The 24999-nt window shown below is 38.8% G+C and overlaps 1 protein-coding gene across 8 annotated transcripts in view; it reads right to left on the minus strand.

The window, feature by feature from the left end:
- The window catches only part of DLG2 (discs large MAGUK scaffold protein 2), a 1049275-nt gene that overhangs the window by 11050 nt on the left and 1013226 nt on the right, over nt 1–24999 (minus strand). For 5 of the 8 annotated variants that reach the window (XM_072850809.1, XM_072850803.1, XM_072850804.1 and 2 more), the window contains 3 exons: nt 13925–14024; nt 1394–1444; nt 528–629 (listed from right to left, as the gene is read on the minus strand). In XM_072850809.1, coding sequence (XP_072706910.1) covers nt 528–629; nt 1394–1444; nt 13925–14024 — 253 coding nt within the window. Of the gene's footprint in view, nt 1–527; nt 630–1393; nt 1445–12979; nt 13026–13924; nt 14025–24999 lie in introns of all 8 variants that reach the window. The other 3 variants (XM_072850805.1, XM_072850806.1, XM_072850802.1) reach the window with 1 other exon arrangement.

The following is a 24999-nucleotide window of genomic DNA, read 5'->3' on the forward strand; positions in this document are numbered from 1 at the left end:
CAGAGACAACAGTTTAAAATGAAGTAAGACTGCAATCAGGGTCTGAAATAAACACTCAGCAAGCTCTAATGATCCAAGATATAAACACTCTGCTTAATTCAGGGTCCAATATTGCTTTCAGATTAGACAGTCTAGATCTCACACAAATCACAGATTACTCCGTATTTTTATTGATGGATACTGTGCAATTAAGTTGAAACATTTTACATTTTACCAGTATTTTGAACTTTTATCTTATTTAAGAAACCACAGATTAAATGATGAGTAAATTGAGTTAGTGGCTAGAAGGCTCCTTCTTTAAAAAATGCTACAGCTTTTGAGACAATTCTTTTGAGAAATTCTTTCCAGACCTTCACAATCTGTTTTTGTTTATTCCTTTCCCCTTTTTTGTCCAATGGACAAATGGCTTTTGAGAAACTTAACGACATATAGTTCATGGATGCTGCATTCACAGCAATTCACTTAATGTGTGGCACCAAGGGATACAGCTCACTCAGCTGCAGAACAAGGAATAAGATCATACTTACGTGGTACACATGACCCAAACTTATCAGGGAATTCAGATATCAAATCATCGTTGATCCGATCTTTCATAGGACCCAGAATAATAACCGGCCTGGTGTAATTAACTGAACAACAAAAAGAAAGGCACATTTTGATCATCTTACTGGCAATAACAGTAAATCTTCCCAAAGATGCACTAACCAGAGTTGCTGCCTTTATGTATGAAGTGAAAACTTAGGTGTACATTTTATTGATGACTAATTTATTTATTGACATGGATAAGGAAAAAGGAATGAGTACCACTCATTTTGCAGAGCTCTGTGATGGTGCATGCACGTGTAGTCAGCTATGTGGAAGTGTATATATTTGCTATTGCTCAACAAGGTCACTCTCAAATGCTTGCAGATGGACCCTCTCATGAGGCATGGAAAGGATATTGTAGGGCTTTTTCTCCTCAGTTATATGAGTGCATCCCCCATTAAAGCAGGTGGGTGCGCTCCCATTTTCAGTTGCCTTCCTGTAGGTTCCTCTACCATGATTAGAGGCCCCTATCACATGAGAAGGAAAATAATAAAGGCTTCCCATGTAACAATATTGCAGTAAATCTAGAAAATCTGCGTCAATATTTTGTAGACTGATTAACATATTTATTAGTAAAGGCCATGAGAGCATACTGGGGAGAGTCCTGAGAATGTTAGGAAGTGGTGGCTAGCGAGGGAGACCCTTAAGTCTTTAAGACCCTTCTTTTGTATGCGGTAGACTGAGTGGCCAAGAAAAAGGAGACACAGAGAATCTGGGGATGGCACAGCAAGGCTTACTGCTCTGCTGGCCCCAAAAATGTGAAATGAAGAATATAAGGAACAGTGACAGAAAAGCAGATGAAACTTACTTTCCTGTCTTGTGACAGGTTCATAAGAAAAGATGCAGTCTTCTTGGCCTCCTGATGAGAGAAGAAAGAGAAGAGATTGAAGCTGACAAGCAACACATCAAGTACTAAATCTTGATAAAATGCTTCACATAGAGACGGATCGGGTTCAACACTTCTCTCTGGTAATGCTTTCACCTGAACCATTCCAAAGTCCCTCATAGCTTCAAAGTGCGGAGATCACTTGTTTCCTTCCCTTCCCTCCCCTGTCACGTGTTTCAATTATCTTTGCTGAAATTGGGCTTTTTCAGTGATGGGCAATAAGGCTTCATTTATTGATTTGATAGCAAGGCTGTTTTTTACAAGGATAGTGCAGAAATTTAAGGTGCAATTCTTTTGCTTGTCTGATTGTTAAGGCCCTAACATGCTGCTGCAGGGCAAATCCACAGGCTACCTAAAGTGAACAATTTTTATTCTCAGAATATATACATTTTGGTTGATCGTCCTTCTGTGCATAACCTCCATAGTCTAGTTTATTCACAGCCTCACATCTAGCTATGAGCTATTTACTGACCCTTATCCTTTCCCTGAACACAAATCTCACAGCATCCTATTTTACACACTTATCCTCCCTCCACTCCTGTTAGGACAGTGCTGTTTCCTCATGGTGACATTTAGGGAACTAAAGCAGAGAAATTTGCCATGAGAAACAAGTGGCACTGTATGGACCATGACACTTGGGTGCAGGTGTACAGCCCCGATGCATCACTGTCCTCTCCTCTACGAGAATGCAAGAGCAGAGGGAGGAGGATTCTTCAACCTACTGCATGAGTGATTCTTGGACATTTCTCTTTTTGGGTCACTATCACATACTTGGTACCACATAAGGGCTCTGGCAGGTTCTAAATATGACTCAGGCTCTTAGCAAAGTTTAAAATTATGATTCTATTTTTAGTCAGTTCAGGACTTATCTCTGAGAAAACCTACAGATGGGATTTTGCAACTAATTTAGATATTACAGTAAGTAAAAATACTAAGTAAATATAATGTTGTAGTTAAGGACAACGACAGAAAAAGCAAATAAAAAAAGTACTGATGTGTTAGGAGAGAGGGGGAAACAGACAGGACCAACTCCAACCTAGCAATGGTGCTGAAGCAGCAAAGGAGAAAACATAATTTTTAATAAAAGGAAAAGATTAGACAACTTTTGAGGGCAAGGCAACATAACATATGAGGAGTGTGGATAATGGATTTTCTTCTCTATTTGCAAATGTTTGATACTATAATCACTTTGGCTTTTTGCAAAGTTAAAAACCTAGAATTATTGTTACACTAGGTTTAATACATCAGACGTATTATTCTCCCTTAAGTTTCTCTGGGAATTTTGGGGGTGGTATAAAACTCAGGATGTCCCATTCCCCTGGAGATGAAATGATTCACTCTCCAGGCTGGATGAGGATGCCTCTGCACTGCCTGTCCTCCAGCCCCCAGGAGACAAGGCTACGCTTTGCAACAGCCTGAGAAAGTCAGTCTTGGGGTGGGTGATGAAGCCATCATGTACTAGGCATGTGGAGGGGAGCCTGTTTGTACGAATACAATCTTAAACTTGAAAATACTTGTTTCAATGGCATACAGATCTGCAGAAGGGGATTCCTTTCAGCTAATTTCAGAAACCTGTATATCGTGAGTGCTTATGTCTAAGCTAGTCCCTAGGTACCTTTTGGAGTCAATGGGTGCCTACAAATAGGCAAGTGCTTATTCTAAGACATGAGTCATCTGACCTATTTTAGAAGTCTACTTTGGGATGACAGAAAAAGTCAGAAGGGTGTGTTTGTCTCCATTGTCCCATAACGGCATTTAAACAGCAAGGTCAGATGCAGACATCTGCATTTAAACAGTAGAATCCCATGGGACTGACAGTGACAAGAGCAACTGAAAGTTAATAGCCAATAACTCTGACTTTATTGTTTAAAAATTTTTCTGTGGGCTAATATTTGGCTTTGGCACAGAATTATAACCAGCACAAATAAGCCAGCACAAATTTTACCTTCTGTTTTGCCCAGTCTCTGGCAGACATGTCCACATGCTAAAGCTGTCGTTACATCCACGCTATCAGTAGAGTATAGGCTATGGAGACAAACGAGCCTGTCGTTTCACGGAGGTCTTGTGAAACTGTGACCAGACTGAAGGCAAAGAAAAAACTCCAGCGCACTCAAATCATGCTGAAGCTTAAGCTCTTGGAAAGGGTTGCAGCAAGTACGGAGAAACTTTGAGGCTGACTGTGATACACAGGGACTTAAAGATAGGTATCTTCCTGAGTGAAGGCTCTTCAGCATTGAGTTTCAGACTCAACATGGAGCATGAGCATGGGGGAAAGCTGCACCATTTCCACTACTTTTCTTTTCTGGAAAAAGGGCTCAGGAAGCTCAAGTTTCTATGTGAATGAAATCCTGCCAAGTACTGTCCAGACAAAATCCTGTAAGTCATCGGAGGCTAATATGCATGTTAACTGTACCAGATGGTATTCTTTAATGATCTCTACTCAGTCAGTACTGCATGGTTTTGAAGTAGTCCATAAAGTATTAAGTATAATGAAGAACTCTAGAGTCAATCAATAATCGGATTGCTATAACCTTGTGATGGCTTTGAGGTGTGAGACACAGTGTGAAATTCAGCAGGACATGAGCTCTTATTTATCATTTGACTAAGCCTCATTTACCATCCACATTAATGGCTTAATTAGCACAGGTTAGCTATATTGATCTGGAAAATCTTTGTGAAATTTAACAGACAAAACAAAAAGCAAAAAAAGAAAAAGCCCTTTCTGTAGGATTTTGGCATGATCCCTTGTTCTTCAGTAAAATTCCACAAAGTCAAAAAGAGGACTTTCCCAGGATTACTATGGCTCTGCTTCCCTTTTTTCTTGGTTTGCCTGTTGCTGAGTTCTCATGGTCCGGAAGTGAAGAATAACCTGGAGTTTGTTATAACCCGCAGCCTCTATAAACTGGGATGAGAGGGTTCGGGTGGTCAGGTGACTTTCACAAGGACTACTAATTTCAATTTTTTAAAAGATTTTATGGTGTTTTAGGGCAGAGGAGTAGCCCTAAAATGGATTTAAGGTGTTGCCTCTGTTTTCCCTTTCTGGTTAGATGGCAGAGAGTCTGTGAAAGGCTCAAAATCACAGTTTCAGTGCAGACCTGGCAGATATCAGGCATTTTTCATGTAACCCATAAAAAGGCCCCATTTCCAACTGTCTTGCCAGAGCATCCATAGCTTCCACAGTGCTGGTGTAACTGCACCCAGCATGTGAGTAACGGGACAGGAGAGCTGCTGTGAGCTGCTGTGGTGCAGCCACCATGTAACCAAACGCCCACCCGCATCAAGCACCTTATGCTGTGGGAACCCATGGATTTTGACATCCTATTAGTGGCTGTGAATGAAAAAATCTGTAAAGGGGTCTAAGGCAGTGAATAATAAAAAAGTAATACTTATGAAGACAGCTAAAAATTATTTATGACTTTAGAAAAATCAAAGGGAATTTTTGTGTTCATTAAAATTTCTGGACTAATGGTGGTGGTTACCATCAATACACATGTGAAAAACATGTAGATGAGACAAATTAATTTTATTTTTGAGCCCTTGCCTGAATGTTGTTGCTCAGCTGGATCTAAACTCAAAGAAGGCTTATTCTTCTGTCACCATCCGTTTTGGTTTTGCGCTAAGGTATGGATTACCCGAGTTGGACTTGCAAGATCTTGGAGAAGTCAATTTCTTGTTTTGTTTCATCTGCACAGACTGCACTGGACAGTCAATATCCTAACCTCTATTTGGCTCAAAATCCCTTTGCTGGATCTCTATTTATGTAAGTAAACACATGACTTTTGGAAATATATTGATAGCTATGAAAGGCTGGAAATCCAATACATAAATCAGTAGTCTGAGAATGAACTTGTGACTGAAAACGGATCTATTGGCACTTTATGTTTAAGATCAATAGAGCTTGTGAGGGCAGAAAATGAAACTTCAATACTTGTGCCAATTTGAGTGTGCCTGAATAGTGTAGTAATCCTTGGGGAGTGTAAGAGCCAAAATAAGTGTCCTAATTAATCAGTGGCCTAACATAATAATCAGGACTCCTTTAACCTTGTTCGGAGTCTTCAAATCTCATTACAAGAGTGACTTGCTGACTTGCTGACAGAGCGTAAAAATTTTTGTTTCTAACAGTTTTCCTTATTTTTAACTTTTAGTCATGTGTTGCCTCTCCAGTTAATTGGTGCAATCACAACCAGTTATGCAATTAGGCTCAATAGATGTGGTAATGTGTGTGTATTTTTGATGACAGCTGTAAAAACCTTTACTGAACTACGTGTAAGAGCATTACCACACATATGCAGTAGAGAGACTTGAAATTCATGGCCATTATGAAAATCATGTCTTGCAGAATAAAAACTGATGAGTCCACAGTAAAAAATATGTTCTTACAAGCTTGGTTTGAAAAAGAAATCACAACATTTTAAGTTACAGAGCTCAAAATAGACTTTCAGTCATGGTTTGATTGGCTGGTTCAGGGATAAGTCAAAGTTGGCTGTATGTATCCTTATCACAACAAGAACAACTTTCTGCTAGACCAGGACTTTATATACCACCCTGCAAATTTGGTTTTACTGCTGAGAACAGGTGCAAATCAACTAACATGGTTATAGCCTTCATATTAGCATGGCCAATATGACGCAGTAGCAGTCATGTGTGGCAGCTCAGCCCCTTTTAGATCAGGCCAACATTTGTTCCTGGCTCAAAAATACTTTTTAATTTTTTATAAAGGGCCAGATTCTACTGTCAAATGTATTTGTGGTTCCCCCTGAAGTTAATGGGGCTGAAAGTTATTTGTTGGGATAAAGAAAATCCCACTGTTGGCTCCAGCTCTTTTGCTCATTACAAACTCAGTGTTGAGAGCACTGACAGAAGAAATCAGGTTTACTGCCTGCAACAGCCTTGTTGCTAAGAAGTGGTCAAAGAATTTTCTTTTGAGACCACATAGGAGGATTTTCAATTATATTATTATTTTGAAATAAAAAGTATCTGACTTCTGTAGAAAAGTTTTTTTAACCCCGAAGCCCAAGACGTGAGCAATACTTCAGCCAGATACTCAAATTTTTAAGCAATATATTTTTCTAAATAAATATGAATGTGTCAGAATATCTCCTAGAAAAAGCCCAGTCATTTTGTAACCCCTCTATTAATCACTGTCCAGGGCATAGCCTGGACAGCTCTCAGAAGCCTTCAACGTCACTTTGGGTAGTTGTACCCCTGATTTGGAATGGTTCTAAGAATGATCAAATAGTACAGGTTTCAACACTAGCTACTTTTCACTAAAATGCTCATCATGAGAAGCAAAAGTTAGAGACACATGTTAAAGCAATTGCCAGAGACCCACTAGAAAAAATGCAGAACACCTCACTGTGGACTCCAACTGGCCTGTTTTTATAGGAACAAATCTGAACGTCTGCAGGAGAACACGTGGCACTTGCCAGTCATTTCTTACCCACACACTTTTCTTTGTGCTGGCCAAGGTGTGAACTGCTGATTTCCCACAATTCAGAAAGGAGCGGGGCAGGCAACCCCTTTCTTCCTGCTCATTTGCTTGGGAAACAGAAGAGAAAAGGGGCACTGGGACAGGGTCACAACCCCATGGAAAACCCTTGAGTTCTCCAGCAGTTTTCTATTTGCTCCCCATGAATTTTTCAGCTTCACTTTTCTTTCTCCTCTTAGTATGCCCCATTTCACCAGTGCACAGACTGAGAACTAGATGAGTTTGCAAGTCAACACACACGGTGTCCTGGTAAAATAACTTGTAGTGCCTCACTTTGAACACACAAATTCTCCTCAAAATGGCACTACATCACACTGAAGAACAGCTTTGCAACATGGCTGGCTCCTAATGGAGTTAAAACAAGCTTGGTTCTGTGGCAGTGACTGACATTGGGCCCTGTTCCCAGCTACCCAGATGCAAACAAGAAGAGCAGAAATAATAACTGCGTGCTGTCTTATTCTACCAGGAATGAGCTTTACCTGGAGCACCTATTATTTTTTTTGTTTCATTAGGAATAAATAAATTAGAAGGCAGTGAAGAATATGTCTTTAGGAAATGTTCACAGACTAGGTCTGATAATTACTCTTCCCACATGAGGGATATTGATAGGCTTCTGCTGTGCAGTGTCCTCTCTCAGCAGTCCCACAAGGTCAGAACTGCAGTGAAATAAGACAACTTCTTCATGACAGGCCTCAACTCTGTTATCTCCATGCCCTCACAATTTGTTGACTGCTCTCTCTGACCACCCACCTCTCGCTCTTCTCTGTCTGATTCTTCTCTGTTCCTGAGTCATAATTTTTCTAGGGGAGATTTACTGCAGTGAGCTGTGCGATGGGACGTACTGTTGACATAGGGTAGCCTGGAGATCCAGAGAGTAACCATCTGGATTCAGGAGGGCTGCAAGTCCCCACAGGAGATATGCTGATATACCATGGCCATGTAGTAACTGAACACACAGTCAGGCTAAAGTTGATGTGCCATCATGGACATCTAAACCACTAATTTCCGAAAGCTGGTCACCAAAGTTGCTGGTTGCCCAAGATCATGCCTTCAAATGCCATGTCAGCACACACCAATGAATTGTTAGCAAATGGAATTAGGCCCTTTGGGCACCAGTTCCTGGACTTTAAAGCCACTTTCATTTGGCATAACCTAAGACTGGCTTCCTCTGCTGCTAAATGGCATAGCTCTCCCATGGGCAGAGAAGGAAGCCCTGCCTGCATCGTATCCACCAGGCAGCAGTTTTTGGACACACCAGTAATGTGTGGGGAGCTCCAGCCAACAAGATGTAGGCTGGATGCTGCCAGGATGAGACAGGAGCTTGCCCAGGTGGAAACCACCCTAGAAGGAGAGCACCTGCTGTGGGCAGTTGTTACCCCAACACTCCTTTTCCTTCCAAGCATCTATGTCCCAACTAACTACCCCAAACCATTTCTATCCCCTTTCTTGCACCTCAAAACATACACTTCGTTTCAAGCTATTGCACAGTGAACAAGGAACTGGCTACCTGGCCTGTCATGATGAATTTTGGGAACTAGCTTTTGTGGACCTGCTCCAAATATGTGGCTGCAAGTGGGCACCCCTGTTAAATCTCCTGTTTGGGACAGTACATCAGGCATGGGATGTGCTCAGCCACCAGCCTAGATTTTCGTCTGGGCTTTTACCCTGAGCTCACCCTGAAATAAACACCTGGAGGAGATTTGACTCATGCAAACTTTTGAAAATTTAACCTATTGACTCATTCCTGATTGTAAAGTCAGTCTGGGGAAAGAGCATCCTATATTTCAAACATAAAATCCTCCTCTCCTCCTCAATAGAGGACACATTAAAAATAAAGTGGTTCAGAATTGGATCTTGGCAGTTCAAGAGCGCCTACTGTTTTCTTGTGACTCTGGCAATTGCTTTCCAAGGAAACCTTTGAAATACAAGAGAATACAAACTAATTTACCATTTCTGAATTGCATAAGATTAGCTGTTTTACTGAAACAAACCAGTGTTTATTAACAGAGCTCAACTGCTATGCACTATATCAAGACTAGTAAATATGAGGTATGATACCAATGATTACCTGAATGTATGCGGGTGCTTAGCACAAGTGCTGAGTGACTGGTGGAAAACTTGATTTGCTAAGCAAATGGCTTGAAAAAATTAAACAACTGGGTGATTTAATAAGCAATCTATCATTTTAATTACCTTTTATTACATTTCCAGTCATTTATTTAATGCCTTAATTTTTTTGCTTTTCAACACTTCCAGAAAAATAGTTATATTGATTAAATTTTTGCCCAGATCGTACAATCTGCCTCTTGTCTATATGATCACATGGAGTCTGCAGTTCCAACCAAATCAGGTTGCAGGGTTGGGACCTCCACTTACAGGGAATCAGTGACATTCAGTGGCAGTGCCTAAGGGGTGAAGCTCTATCATACCTTTTTTTGAAGACTTCAATATGCATTAGGAAGTCTGTACTGCCAAAATTAAGGGCTCAACAAAATTTTTGGGACTATTTCTTAGCCCTTCATACAGGCATGCAGAAATGCAGGCAAAAATTGTGACCTTGTAAAGAGGATGCCTTTCGCAGGTTTGACTACAGCTATGGAGTGATTTTGCTCCTAAAAGATCATCAAGAAACTGCCCCCTCCCTGCTGAAATAAACTTCTTGTCCCTAAACCAAATAATCCTGACTTTCACAGGGTACCCAAAGCCAGGTTTGGTTTTATGCCCCAGAATACATTCCAAATAACATCCTTCCTCCCTTTTCTTATAAAGGTTGCCAGTTTTCTTTTACAGCTTTGTACTCAAGATGTGGTTGTAAATTTGAATTCCAAGCCATTTGCTCCAACCGTATTTTTAACATTAACAAAAGAGTAGCAAGGAGAGAAACAAAATAAAAGAAACAAACAGAACAAGCAATGCAAAGTAAAAGGACTCTAATGAAAGCAGTAACTTACTGTAGCTACTTTCACTATCGCTGGCATTAGAAGAAACATGTTCTGCAAGAACAGTACAGCAAATTAAAGAACATAACCAAGCACCACAGAGCTGCAGAAACTTAAAAGAACTGCCACAGTCATGCAAAGGTAGTTGTGCAGAGAGGAAATAAAAACTATGCAGTGGCATCACCTGAAAAATCTTAGATAATTTACACAGGTAAAATGAAAGCTTTCTCTCTTGTGGCATTTCAGAAAGAGAGTATACTTATTAGCTAGTGATACGTGTCATGGCAAAGCCATGTCTTTTCCTGATGAGACAGTTAATGACATCTCAGATAACTTGATTTCAAAGTATATTATGGTCTACGTGCATCTCACTGGACATCTTGAGTAATTTGATGAAACCTGAGTGTCTGCTTATATTATTCTGCACTGTCAGTAACGAGCATCATTAATGCATTGGAACTTTTCCTGCTAAACTTCTAACCTGTGTCCATCTTTAATCACTGTGCATTATTCCAAAGGATTAACAAATTAACATGAAAATGGTTTTGATATCAAATATTGTAACTGTGTCTATTTTACCCTGTCCAAAAAAAGAAGACAAAGCCAATGACAAAACTAAGAAAAAAAATGGAAAAAATCTTTTTCTCAGACATTGTCTAGCCTCAGGATTTGAGCTAGAGTATGAAAACCTTTACCAGACCAGTCTGGATGGGTGAATAGGGATATAAGTACTATCATGATGGATCAGACTTGTGGTTTGGCAAGTCTGGTGCCCTGTTTCTATTATCATATTATTTAAAGGAAGGTGCAGTCTATATCATGTGAAGTTGCTATTCCCAAACTGTAGTCAGCAGACTGTTTATGGTCAGTCAGACCATGCTATATGGTCTCCAGGAGGTCTGCAGGACCACATTAAACAGTGGTCTTAATAGTGTCTCTGGTAGAAGTGCTGATTACTTTGCACCTGAAAGATCGTTTGACAGTTGAAACTTTTCAGATAGTCCAGGACATTTAGAAGCCAATGGTATAATGGCTATACAGTGGGGAGCCACCCTGGGTTAATGAGAATGAGACACAGGGGTTAAATGGACAATGGGTACAAATAAGTCACCTCCTGACAAACACCAGGAGCCAAAATTGGTCCAATATTTGTCATTAAACCAGTGGGCAGATTAGGGTGTGGGTGACCCACAACACTCACCTGCAGCTGCCTCTAAACATTCTCAGTGAAAGAAGGAACTCATAAAAGCCAAGAATCCCCTGGGATGAACCCAGAGTAGACCATGCATGGATGTCATGAGGGATAACTATGGGAAGAGTACCAAGACCACCTCTCCTCTGACAGGTGCTGTGTTTCCCCCACATACCAGTCTAATGGCTTGGGGTTCATAGAGTGGGACTGATGGGGTTACTGGAGCAGCAGCAATGAGAGGGGATGATATCTGATAAAAATAGTAATGGAAAACTTTGATCTTGGGCTTAGTAAGAAGCTTTAAAAAATTAAACTTACATTTTGAAGAAAACAGTGTGTTGACTTTCGGACATTTCGTAGCAAGTTAACAAGGGTCGTCTCAAACTAATATGCTATACAGGACCATCAAACAAGAACAAATATCCTTCATAGTAAGAACTGTCATTAAAAAGCATGTCTGAGTTGAATGTCAGTGAAACTTGGATGGGCAGGAACGTCTAGAGGTGTGTCAGTAATTGAAAACTAGGTGCAATATTAATAGAGAAACTAGAGCCTGTATAATACTTCTGCGCTACTTTTTCCTTAGCAATTTGCAGAATTCAGTTATCTCCTTTCAAATGGTTGGATGTTATGGAGATTTGTCTTTGAAAGGACACAGATATTCAGGGGGGTTATCAGATCAGATCAGAAGTATTCTACTTCTCTTTAGGTGGGGAACGATCTGCATTTGTTGCTAATGAGCTGCTATGACACTTTACTTAAAGTAGCAGAATGGTTAAAATTCAGATGACACCGATGTTTGCTGCCTGTCACTGACAAAACTAGTCTTGCAGAACTGTTCTTCGTACAAGAGATGAAGCTTTCATCTTTAAATTGCGAGCTAGTGTATGGCTTAAAGTTAAACCATTAAAATGTCCCTTCAACAAATCAGTCAGAGATGGAATAATCTCTAAAATTGTGTGCATGGATGTGCATTCCTGCAATTAAAAAGCACATACAAAACAGTAGGCGATGCAGTGTTAACATTCACACACATTTTGCTCCAATTAGTTGGCGAGTAAGAAAAAGAATAACTGAGGAAGAAGCAGCCAAACACATGCAAGTGGCATTTTCTTTAAATGATTTCGATCTGGATACAGAATATAATGTAGCTATTTATACAGAAATCAGCTGCAAGTATTTCACTTTATACAATTTTTCTGGTCTAACTTTCGAGGAAGCAAAATCGTTTCTGACACGTTACACATTCTGCAATGCCAAGTCTTGAGACAGGATTGCTGCATCAGAAAAAGAAATTGATTAAGGTTGCATGACAGAGAATAGGTTGCTAATGGTGAAATGGGTCCAAAATTAGCTTTGGAGAAGGCATGGTCTTCTCTAGCCTGCAAATGACTTCTTCCATTAATAACAAATACTAAGCTAAAATCCAGCAAAGTAACAAACAGTCCCATGCAAAAAGCTGAAAATGCAGAAGCAACAGCATAAAATAATTTTCTATTGATCTCCTCAGGATGTGATCAAGTTAAAATGTTTAACTTTCCCTTGAGATGGAGAGGGAGGGGTTGTTGCTGAAAAGAACAGTGTAGGCAGCAAACCGAGTTCTAGGTATGCTACTCTACAGAACTGCCATGATGGGAACAATAACATACTGTCAGAAACAAAAGGTGTTATTACAAAAGAAGTGAAAGTGTCTGCTTGATACACTGTATGTTATTTAATATCGTCATGCAGAACAAAACGATTGAAACATTTTTAATGCATTCACAGCTGGGTAACAAATAAAACTCTATCTTGTGCATGCTAGGAGTGGAGGGTCCTCAGAGAAGGAACAGAAGCCAAAACAAAACAAAACAAAAAAAGATTTACAGTGACCATTCCTGGGAACTTACTCAGAGTCTTTGTTCCATAACCGTCGTCACCTAATCCGGGGATGTCCTGCACGGAAGTCCCCAGAGAGAGCAATGAGAAAGGAAGAACAGCCGCAGAAGAGGAAGGAAGAAGTCAGTGGAGTTGAAATGGATACTACCATGACTGACCATGTTGATTGAGCAATCTGGATCCCTGCTTTTTCTTTCTGAAACAGCTTTAAACCCATATTCGATGGGAATGCAGCCAATGAAAGAGGCAGTGACCATTATACATGGCTTTTGGAGCTGTGAGGAAGACGGAACAACCCAATAAATAAAGTCCCAGAAATGATCCTCACCGGATAAATTTAGGAGAGAATTATTAAGAAAAAAAAAGTGAATATTTGGGCTTGGAACCAGCATATAGTTTTAATAATGCTGGTTCTCTATATAATTTAAGCAAGCAGTAAATGCCTGGGGAAGTACACATTCCGAGATCTGATTTACTTCTTTAAGCTGTTAGCACGAATGCTTCATTTAATTGTTAAACTTTCAGTGAAGCTGCCCATGGCAATCAACTTGGAGAATGTCAAAGGCAAAAAAGAGATTAAAGCAGACCTTTTAGAAAGTAACAATTTAGTTTAGTATTGTGAAAGAAATAAATTTGAATTATTTTGAGCCAGTTCTGATCTGGGAATATTTAATCAGAGACAAGTTTGGATTTATGACAGGTGCCACAACAACTTTGAGGAGCCACATTTGCTGTTCCAAAAGTTAAGGTCACTGTTTTATTCTTCTGAAAATGACGTTTCCAGGGAAGGAAGGACCAGCTGGATCCAAACTGCAGTCACACATTGGTCACAGTAGTAATACCTCTCCTGCCTGCCTATGACAGATATTTGCCTAGATGTGCGGGGTACTGGTATCATGCGTGTCACCCATTTTTTGTGCTGCTGCATGTGACATCGTCTCCAAGAGGTTACTTACGTTCTGGATCACTTGTTTCCTGCTCACTCTGCTCCTTGCTCTTGTAGAATGGGAATTTTCGTGAAAAGATGAAGTTCTTTTTACGCTTGTCATTGAATGACTGTGAAGGAGAAAAGGCATGGGGCAAAAACAGGGACGTCTAATTGTTGTCACACTCATGCTGACAAAACAACTAGTTTGTAAAAGTGGAGAGAACTGTAGTGACTCAAATCAGTCCAAACCAAGTGGCTGCAAAGAATCGGAGGTGGTTGCGGTGAGGTCTGCAGGTTGAAGGCAAATCCCCTGGAGACTGGATCGATTTGATTACAGAGGTCTCAAATCACAACCTTCAGCTCCTTATTTGGAAACTATCGCATTTGGCTTGTTCAGATAAAGGGCTACAGATGGCTCAGCATGCTTTGAGATCAAGCCACTCATCTTTAATCATAGCAGACTGTGCACAAAATTAATTAACTGGCTGAAAAAGAATAGGCTGTAAAGAGGGAAGCAGAAGCCTTTGATTTACTTGTAGTAGGTATGTGAATTCAGCTCTGTGCCAATTAAAATCAAATATTTTTTTCTGGTAACTGTTGCTGATTTCACTGTTTTATTTGGCCTCTTCATTGACAACTTCTTAAGTGTGTTTTAATGTTTTTTTTCCCATAATTTAAGACAAAATACTTTGTTTTATTTTATACATGTGTATGTACTCATTAGGTTCCTCTGGATACCCTTTTAGTTTTATGTGATTTAGAGATGGAATTCTGCTGATAAGCAGTATTTCATTGCATGTTGAGCAACATATATTGCTTTAATTCTTTAAATTGGGAATTAATATGGAAGAAATTGTTTTTGTTTTTTTTTTACTTAATAAAACCTTTGACTTTGTAGACAGTCGCAAGGGCTCATGGCACTGACTTTGTAGACAGTCGCACTATGTAAAGGCAGGATATACCTGCTTGGGACATCTATTCAGATACTAAATGAGGAATTAGGGTCCCTATACAGTCAATTGAGAGAAGCTGGTATTTCCAGAGGCCACCTATGCAGAGCTGCAGATAGTGCTTATCTGCAGTGGTCTGTGTTGTCCATCAGACAATGTCCTACACTGTTTCCTGAACTGTACTGAACATATGCACTGCCCAGACACATGGCTTTGCAAGCGATCACCTCCAAGAGATCGGAGGCCTTCTTAACTAATTTAAAGGGCCAATTTCATGTGTTTGTCATTGCTCAAAAGAAAGATAACCAGTATTGGGCTCCAATTCTGAAATGGAATAGAGTTCCAGAACATAATTAATTTTCTTACATTTTGGAACCACAGCATAAAATGTGGTTTCGAATATGTATTTCTGAAAGATGTGCAGTTAGGTACTGAAAATCTCTGTTAAAATAGTTGTCTACTTGTGTCACGAAAGTTTCATGCCACTTTTACATTTCAGGCATATTTAAAGTTCAGTAACTGAAAACAAAGGAAAAAAAATGCACCTGTAGAATAAATGATCCATGAAAGTCTCTCAGAGTATGTAAACATTCAATGTGAAATTAATGTGGAGGTCATGCACAAATAATCCAGACAGCATGCAATTTCAAAATAAAGCAAATATGAAAGAAAGCCAGAGGAAAAAAAAAATGCACATGAAGGATTAAAGTAATCTGTGGATGAAAAGAGGACTGACATGCACATTACATCACTTTAATGACCTAAAGGATATAATTAAATTAAAATGTGTTTTCTGTGATAATTTTTTTTGTTTTTCCAAAGAAAGGAATGTAGCATGTTAACATTTCCCATTGTGAAAATGTTATTTGTCACGATTCATCTGAATTTGACATAGTAATACTATAGGCTTTACACTTAACAAGGGGAAAAAAAATATATATACACAATAGCACCTCAAAAACTAAAGGGGTTTTAAAATGACAATCAGTTCATTATCAAATGCCATTTCATTTTGGAATTAAAGAGAATGTTATCAAATTGATAAACAAACATGCTGTGTTTCACAGAGATCATACAATAAATAACACTTATAAGTAGTCTTTGTCAATTTTTTACCCAACAGTCTATAGCAAAAACTTCAGAAAGTCCATTTTCACCAGAATAGCACATATTTTTTTGAGCTTATGCATGATCTAACAGTATATTCCAAATTAGACAGATATACTATAGTGTTATATAAACTTTTTCTCCTTTTGCAATTTCAAGTATTGGATTGTCTTTTTAATAAGATATTGTTCCACTTCAATTTGGACAATCAAAATCTGGCAATTCATAGCAGGTGACTATTATGTCCAACTGTGTCACTGCCTTTACACCAGTAAAAAGCCTTGTTCCTAAAATAAAGCTGACTCTTAGTTTATTAATATCCATAAACAAATATGTTTATGCATGTGTTAATATTTCTGTAGAATAATCATTGTGTATGTTCATGTTAATGACCATATATACTATCACAATGGGGTCATAGGGATTATATTTAAAATAACAAAAAACCTGTAAAATATTATAAAAAACTAAACTGGGTCTGATACTGCAAACTTATAGAAATAATTAGTCCTTGGTATTAACTGAATGAGCTTACCAAATGTTTATTTTCTTGTACATTAAGTGCATGTTGCTTCACAAGAAACCAGAGGCGAGCCTTGATTTTGGTTTTGTATTCAATATAAAAGTGATTAAAATCAGGCTGATGGTCTCCACCTTAAGGATATGAAATCCTGCAGACACCCAGCGAAATGCTTCTTATAGGTACCACGGTATATATCTCTAATGTAAGGAGATAGGAGGGTTGGCAAAGAGAGGAGAGGGAGACTCATACAGAATAAAACCGTGTTTTTATTAGACACACTGTGTTAATTCCAGATTTTATTCTGTTGGTGGAGGAGTAGAGACCAAGGAGTAGAGACCACTGAATACAAATTTTCTTTTATAAGAAAGGAGTATGCATGTGAGGAATGGTGGTAGGGTTAAACTATAAAATGCAGATGTATGTTTTTGAGAGATATTATTTCTATAAAATGGCAACTTTGAGACCTGTCAAATATTCTGGAGCCAGTTCTCACAGGGTGTCCCTGTGCTGCTGGATAGGTGTGACATAGCTGTAGGATAAATGAGAGAGAGGTATTTGCCTACATCTCTCAGCCCGATGCAACAGTTTCATGCCACTGGAATTGAAATTGTGAGATCAAGCTTAGGTTTGATTCAACAGTATTTATGCAGGCAGAGTTTCTGAAAATCAGTGAAAAAGTGCCTGAAAATGGATTCTTGTATAAGTCACAATTTCTTTGCCATGAATATTTTAAAATCCTGTAATGGCAAGTAACTCAGGCATTTCAGTCGCAGGGAAAAACCTGTACAATAGATTACTTTTATACCTCTCTGCCATCAGTTCACACAGACTATCACTAACCTAGGAACTGGCTTTAGTAGGCAATTTATAGACAAGTGCCTAAGACTAAAAAGCAAATGCAATTTTCAAGTACTGTTTGACAACTGAACGGTAAGGTCATTCTTCACAACATGTGAACTGTGATGAAAAAAAGAGTCTTTTCTCAGAAAAAAAGGGGAGAAAAGCTTTCACCAATGTCCTGGCTTGAATTCTTGTTTGATACTACTTAGGCATAGACTGTGTTTTGAAGAAGTCAGAAAAAAATTGTGATGTCCACTCTTGCTTGACCAAATATCTGGTTTACACATCCCAACCTTCTCTGGTTGTGACAGACATTAAGACACTGTGTGTTTCTTCTTCTTAAGAACTCCCTTTGGTATTTTTTTGTGTCAACATCATTTTTGTATTCTAAATGCTTTTCCCTAGGTGCAGCAGCCATAGGTATATATGTTACCCATCAGCTAATGGGATAGTGTTTTTTTAAAGGAAATTTTCATGTAACATTGAATAAACAATCCAATTTCAAAATTTGCTTTATAGTGGTAAATATCACAAAGAATAGTGCATCAGTAATTTGATAGTCGTACCATACTGCAATAGGTAACTATATCATTGTTTACTTTGAGCTTCTTCCCAATTTTTTTTCACAATGTAGCTGATCCAGCCCATACTGTTTAGTGCAGATGTGCTCTTGATAGAGGTTGTCCTCTTTATGCTTTGCAAAAGAGCCTTATATGTTGGGGAAAGATTTCTTTTGATGTTGTAAAAGCTCTAAAAGCAACCATATCTTCTAAAAGCCATTGAACTCCCAAATACAGTGCGAATACTTTATTTTGCTATTTCATTCAACCAATGCTAATCCTCAGTTGTGAGCTGGGAACCAGTCTTCAGGGATCACCTGAGAAAAAGCTGTTCCAGAGCACTGGCTGTGAAATTCTTTTATACAGAGTGTAGATAAATTTCATTTACCACCTATTTTTAGGCAGGTTTGAGCTAAGCTTTAGCCTAGTTTTTATGTTACATGATTATCTGTATCAGTCTTGTTTTGAGATTGGTCTAGCAATGTATATGAGTTCATTCAATTTGCTGCTTCTCATCTGCCATGTTTTTTTTTGATTCTTCTCCTTTAATACCTGTTTTTGGCCTAACTTAAATGAAAAGCCCTCATTTATACAGCATTCTACACAAATCTACAAAATTTATCAGCAACATTATGTCCCTGCAATCCTTTTCTCTGTATTTAATTCACAGTATTTGTATTAGGGACATTCTTTTACTCTGTTTGAACACTGAATTTAATAAAGGTTTGGGCACTCAAATGCTGTTAAATCCTCTACATGTTAAATCTCTCCCATCATACTGAAAAGTCACACTCACACCAGAAAGAAAAGTTTTGGACTGTAACAGGTACTCAGTGTCATTTCTCCTTTCAAACAGATATATATCACCTCTCTGCTTTTATAGCGGGCTTTTTCACTTAGCAATTCAAAACGCATGATGAATATGAAGTCTCCAAAACAAACTTTTGAAGACAAACCTGTGTTAGTACATTCGCTTTATGTGAAAAGTGGTTTTGCAGTCAGCATGGCAGCATGGTCCGGGGAACATGGGTCAAACCGCACTTTGGAATCTTCCGCCTCATTGCTCCATCTGCAATACCGGGACCGTGGCAGTGCCACGGCACAGGCACTTTGTGGGGACTAGGTCAACACTGTCACCTGGTGGATACTGTCACTGAGGCCATGGTAGTTTCTTTTATTAAGATAATGAAGAATACTGTGGTTAAGTGACTTGACCAAATCTAGAAGAAAGCCAATGCTACTGAGCCATTCTTGCTTTCCTGGTGTAACCGCAAACTTGGCCAGGGACTGGGTTCACACACACAGAAAGCTCCTAAGGACATCTGTGCAGACATGCAGAAGATAAACTAAGTTGTTAGTGACAACTGTAAGCCTGGTTGTATAGTGACCACGCAGTATATTCTTTAAGACATATATCTTTCATTCGCAGTCTAACCACACAGTTATATGCTGGCAAGCAACACTTGCCAACTTCTGCATGTCTTTTTATGAGATGCAGGGGGAAGGATGTCCCTATTCTGTTAAGTTCAACCTTAAATTTTCCTAGATAATGCAAGTATTTGGGAAAACAAAAAAAAGCCTGTGGTACAGTCATTCTGTATTGAATTTTTGCACCATGATCTGTTTTGATAAGTGAGAACAAACTTTGGGTGAGAAGAAGCTCACATAAAGATAATTCTGCTTCCTTCATTTTCCCATGAAGCTGCAGGGAGATTTGTATCTTGGAAATCCAAAATGAAAAAGTACAAGCCTGATTAAAAACTCCATTTTGTCTAGCTTCTACAGACAAGGGTAGTGTTGTTTAGTATTCATAAATATGAAATTTTACTAATCTTTTTTTAAGACTGACTTCATGCCACTTGTCAGCCAGCAACTCAATTTTAATTCCTCACAAAACAACAGTGAAAACCAACACAAACTACCAGGGGAACAGAAAGACTAATAGAGTTCCAAGAAAGCATGTAAAAGCAGTATTTCCAATTCTGCAAACATGTATTTAACTTGGTGCAAGGTACAAATCACATTAAAAAGGGAGTACTCATCTGTGCTAATTTAAATTGCATCATTGTCAGCAGGATTGAAACGCCAACGTAAAAACCTTGCGTACGTGACAGTCAAGGTCATTGACAAGTATCTGAAGGTTGTACACAAAGAGGGTGGGAAGGATTTGTTCAAGCAACACTGAAATTAATAGTGTCAAAATAAGAAAGTGCAAAGCTCCTTGACAGTGAAATCAATTTGGATGTAGAATAATCTGCCCCAAGGGAAGTGGAAAAGCCTAGATCATTTTTCACATTTAAAACAAATCTGCTAATCTTAAGTACTATGGAGAATAACACTGCAGTGCTGGGAGAGAAGGGGGCGGTGAAGGGAAAAGAGCTAAACAATAAGCCTCTCCCAGCTCCAATGTCTGTGTTTCTGTGATGAGATGCTCACAGAGTTCATCACATGAGATGCTTCACAAGCGTTGTGGTGGGCTCCAGCGCAGGCTTTGACCTAGCCGGGCTCACTACAGTCATATGGGCAGTGTGAAGGTCTTCCTCTCCTTTCTCAAGGCCGTCTCTGGAGTTAGAAAGTGTATTCAATGTTTGGCAATGTTGTCCCAAATCTTCCTCTACTCTTTTTAATTTTTTTTTCCAAAAAGTAACTTTCCCTGTTAGAGCTGATGTATGCCATCAACTACTGATCCCGCTAATAAATCTTTGCGCACGTGAACCTGTCTCAGCATCCTTTGTGCAACAATGATGACGAAAGAGCCTCAGAGATCAACAGTAAGGTCGGTGGGCACTTGGCAAAGTTTTGGGACTGTTTGATCACCAGCCCAGACCCATAGATTTTTCTACAGTGCACACTGTAGGACATTTATCAGCTTGATCTTCATCCCTCAGTTTTGATCAGATATTTTCTCGTATCTTTTTCTTAACTCTGATTCCCAGTTGACTGCTGGTGCTTCCTTAGATTTGCAAATGAAATTGAAGGTTTTGGTCTCCTATGCAATCTTTTGAATTAATCTCACTAATAAATAAAGCTGGAGAAGGTGTTAGTTATCTGTGCTGTTAAAAAACCCAATGTGCTCCTTTATCACTATTTTTTGTGGAATCATTTATTTGTGCAATCAAGTGCTGTGCACTTGTGCAAGTGTAAACTACTGCATAAAATGGAACACTGCATAAAAAGAATAAGTTGCATAAAGACTTTTATTACTCTTATTTTGTGAAGTAGTAGTGGAGAAAGATTTACAATACCTACATGCCTTCAAACTATTAACTGAGAGATAATTGGAGCAGACTTCTCTTTTGCACTGCCCTTTTGAGTTAAAGGAAGAGTGTTTGCACTCACAGGTGACTGGTGTAGCAGGCTGAATTATGGCAAAGATCTGGCTCATGAGACAGTGAATCATACCAGGCTCATGGTTTTCATTTAAAACATTTATTTATTTAGGCCTTACAGCTAAAATTATAAAAAATAAAGGCATGGGCAAACAAAACCAAAATCAATCTCTGTGTCAAAGACTGGTGTGAGGTTTGTGTAGGAGGTGAAGTTCCTACATCTTCCAGTAATGCACCGCACACTACCAGTCTCACAGATGGGGATATCAAATTAGATGGACTTTGGCTTTGACCCAGGATGGCAGTTCCTGTGTCCCTATAACCTCCCAAAAATGGCCTGTGAGTCACTAAGTCAGTCATAACTGAACTGCTTGAATATGAGTGAGCCAGAAATAAAGATGTGAAATATAAAGACAGTATCACCTTGATGAGCGTTAATGCTTAACTCCACTCTTCTGGAGCTTTGTGTGAAATCTTACTAGAAGAAAACTTTGTTCTGTTTCTAATTCTTTGACAATATCTATTGCCAATACTATACATTTTTCTTTTCAACTGCTTTTTTAGAAGAAATGCCAAGTAACTATGACTATCTATACATACATGCAAATTTCCTACCATTTAATTCAGGGCGTTAGACAACAAGTTATAAAAATAGCATACACATGAAATTAAACTCAGCACAAATTTCTGCTGGAACAGCTTGGAAGAAAAGCAATTAACTCTCAGCTGTAAACTTTGGTATTCGACCTGTGCTAGCAAATTTTCACTGTGTTATATTTAATCTGTGGCCAGTTTAGACATTATACTACATATCTTCATGTCAGTTACTTTCTTAAACATTTCTCTTTCTTACCTAAGCAGGGGTGGCACACACTCATGGGATAAAAAACACTGATACTATAGTACCTAACATTATGGCCACCTAAGAAAAAAATATTGTCTTATAAATAAACTCCACACAATTATCAGGCTGAAGAAACTGGAAAATCTATGAAATACATGTATTTAAATTGCTCGTTAACTGAAGAAATGACTCCATCAGTATTTTCTTTGACTGACAAGCTGCCAATAGGCAGAAAATTTTTTCACCATCTGGATCAAGATCGACCCCAAAGCCTTTATTTTTCACATTTGCTACTCTATTCCATTATACTTACAAGTTGCAGATATTTAGAATTTGGACTTATCAATAAAATGCAAAATGGCTTTTCTTTTTTTTTTTTAACTGGAAAACAGACCCAAAGATTTTTTACTTTAGTATTTTTTTTAATTTGAAAGAAAAACTTCTACTGGATTTTTAAAAGAAAGCTACGAAAACATATTTCTTCACTTCAGCTGAGTAAAAGCCTCAAATTTGACTTGACAGTATTTTTCACAATCTCCAGAACTGTTTCACCACTTTAAAAAAACAGGTTCTTTAAGGCATGCCAGTTCCCTGCTAGAGTCAACACTGCTACTGTGGCATAAATTAAAACTGAATACTCACTTGTTTTCCTTTACTTTCGACTGGGACCTGGGCCCAACAGGCATTATTATTAAATTATTGCACGTCTTTGTGGAGTGCCTCAAGATATCCTGGGGCAAAAACACACTGTACAGTTAAATTTTCCTGGCTTTGTGCTGTTTTATCAACTGAATTTCATTTGATTACTTCAGCCCATGGGTGAACTAGATGCTGATGACAGCAGTATTTCTAATGTACCTTGCAGAAATGCTGAGCGAAATGTGTTCAGCTTAAGGGGAATGGTCAGGGCAGCCCAATAATATGGGCTCAGGTCAAAACAGATGTGCAGCCAATGTCCACTGCCTGGTACCAGCTCCAGCTGCCTTGAAACGTGAAGACAGGACTGTGGAGGATGTGAAAATGCATGAAAAAGCAAGGGCAGCTGGACAAATGAGACCCAGCTTTTCCTCTGGCATGGGGAGAAGACGTCTCCTCCAAGATACAGGCTGCACTGGCAGGAATGATGCTGAGATCTGATTCTTCCGTGACAGCCAATGCTACTGCCATTTCTGAGGTCCTGCAGCCTTTTCCAGAACTTAAATCCAACAGAGGGAAAACGAGAAGCAAGACAGCAACAAAACCAGATGGAGAAGAGCAATTTATTCCTCCTCCCTGCGCTGGGCAGTTTCACATCAAAGCTCTGGAGAGTATCTTCAGACCTACTAATGCCTTGTGCCAATAAAAAGTCCTTGTGCAGAAAATATCTCTGCTCAGTAATTTGCTTTTAATAATTTCTAACAGCTTTTTTTGACTTCTTATAAAGACCTATCTATAAGAACAAGTTGTTGAGGAATTCGTGCAACATGATTTCACATTACTTTTTTATCCTTGCCATTAATTTCCATTTTATCACAGAGGAACATTCTTGAATGATTGCTAAAGAGTAACAACTAAATTCCAATATTGCAGAAACAATGGTTTTGTAAAAGATTTTATGTCAACTAGTAATGGAGATGTAAAACCAGGAATTTTATGACATGAATGATTTCCACAGCTTATTTTAAGTTGCACACATGAAAAAATGTTCTTATTCTCTGGTTACGGCAAAGCAAATTTCAATCATTCTGAGATGGGGGAGTGTACAGTAAAATACTGATTCACAACTCTTGCAAATAAATGACATGCAGAATGATTTTCTATAAAAAGCTCAGTTCTGACTAAACGCGGATTTTCTTGTCTGTAATTTTTCCACCTGTAGGTATACAAGCAAAGAAGTTCAGAAGTTCTATCTCCACAGCAACAGTGTAATTCGTATTGACATTGTAGGAGCTATATGCTGGGCTGAGCAGAGGGCTTACCCCTATGTACTTCTAGATAGCTTTGCCTAACCTAACCTAACCTAACCTAACCTAACCTAACCTATCCAAGCATTTATAGTTTGCACTTGGCAAAGTGGTAATGGAAGAGTATATTCAGAATACCTGTTACAAGTGCCTAGTTTATTCACTGTAACTTCTAGCGCAAAGATTAGTCCAAAAGAAATGGCTGAGAGATCTACGTTAGGCTTTTAAACCGCACAGTTTGAATAAGGCCCTGTGGTTCTTAAAGTTTAGATTATCATGTCCGATCAAGATAAAGCAGATAAGGACTGCAAATCCTTGTCATGCCTTAGCCTTGTGAAGCACTGAAGTGCCATAACCCTGTCTCACCGTGTCTTGAAATGGCTGCTATGGTTTTTAGAAGGTGCACCCAGTTAAGGCTCACAGAAATGGGATCCACTGCATCTAGCTTTAAACATTTACCCCGTAGGTGCCTGGGGCAGAGATAGTGACCCCAGGTTCCCCTTACAGTCATTGCATGATTCATCACATCTCTTTTAGGCGACAGTGGCAGGTTAGTGCTCTTGATGATGAAGAAAGGAAGAGCTGTTCACTTTGGGATTTTTGAGGTGCAGAAAGATTAGTTTAGGAGACAGCAAATTAATATTAAAAAAAAATCAGCTAATGTTTTATAACATGTACAGAATTGTCCCACCATCATGTGTAAATAATATTTCTGCAGGAAGCCATATTTCAGGCTTTCCAATTGTGCAGGTAAAATATTTTTGTGACAAGTGGAAGCCAAGCTAGAACATTACAACTCATCTCTGCATGTGCTCCTTAGACATTTTCCAGAAGCTTATAAATAAATGCCTAATGGAAGCATATTTTAGCTAGGAATTATTATTAATTATTTTTAACATCAGTGGGTGTCCAATAATTGTCTGGCACTGAGACAATAAAACATTTTTGGTTTGGGCAAATTGCAATGTGTTTATTAGAGTGTTATTGAAGAGTCATTTTGTTTATAC

This window comes from Ciconia boyciana, chromosome 1, assembly GCF_034638445.1.
Source record: "Ciconia boyciana chromosome 1, ASM3463844v1, whole genome shotgun sequence".
NCBI classification, from domain to species: domain Eukaryota; kingdom Metazoa; phylum Chordata; class Aves; order Ciconiiformes; family Ciconiidae; genus Ciconia; species Ciconia boyciana.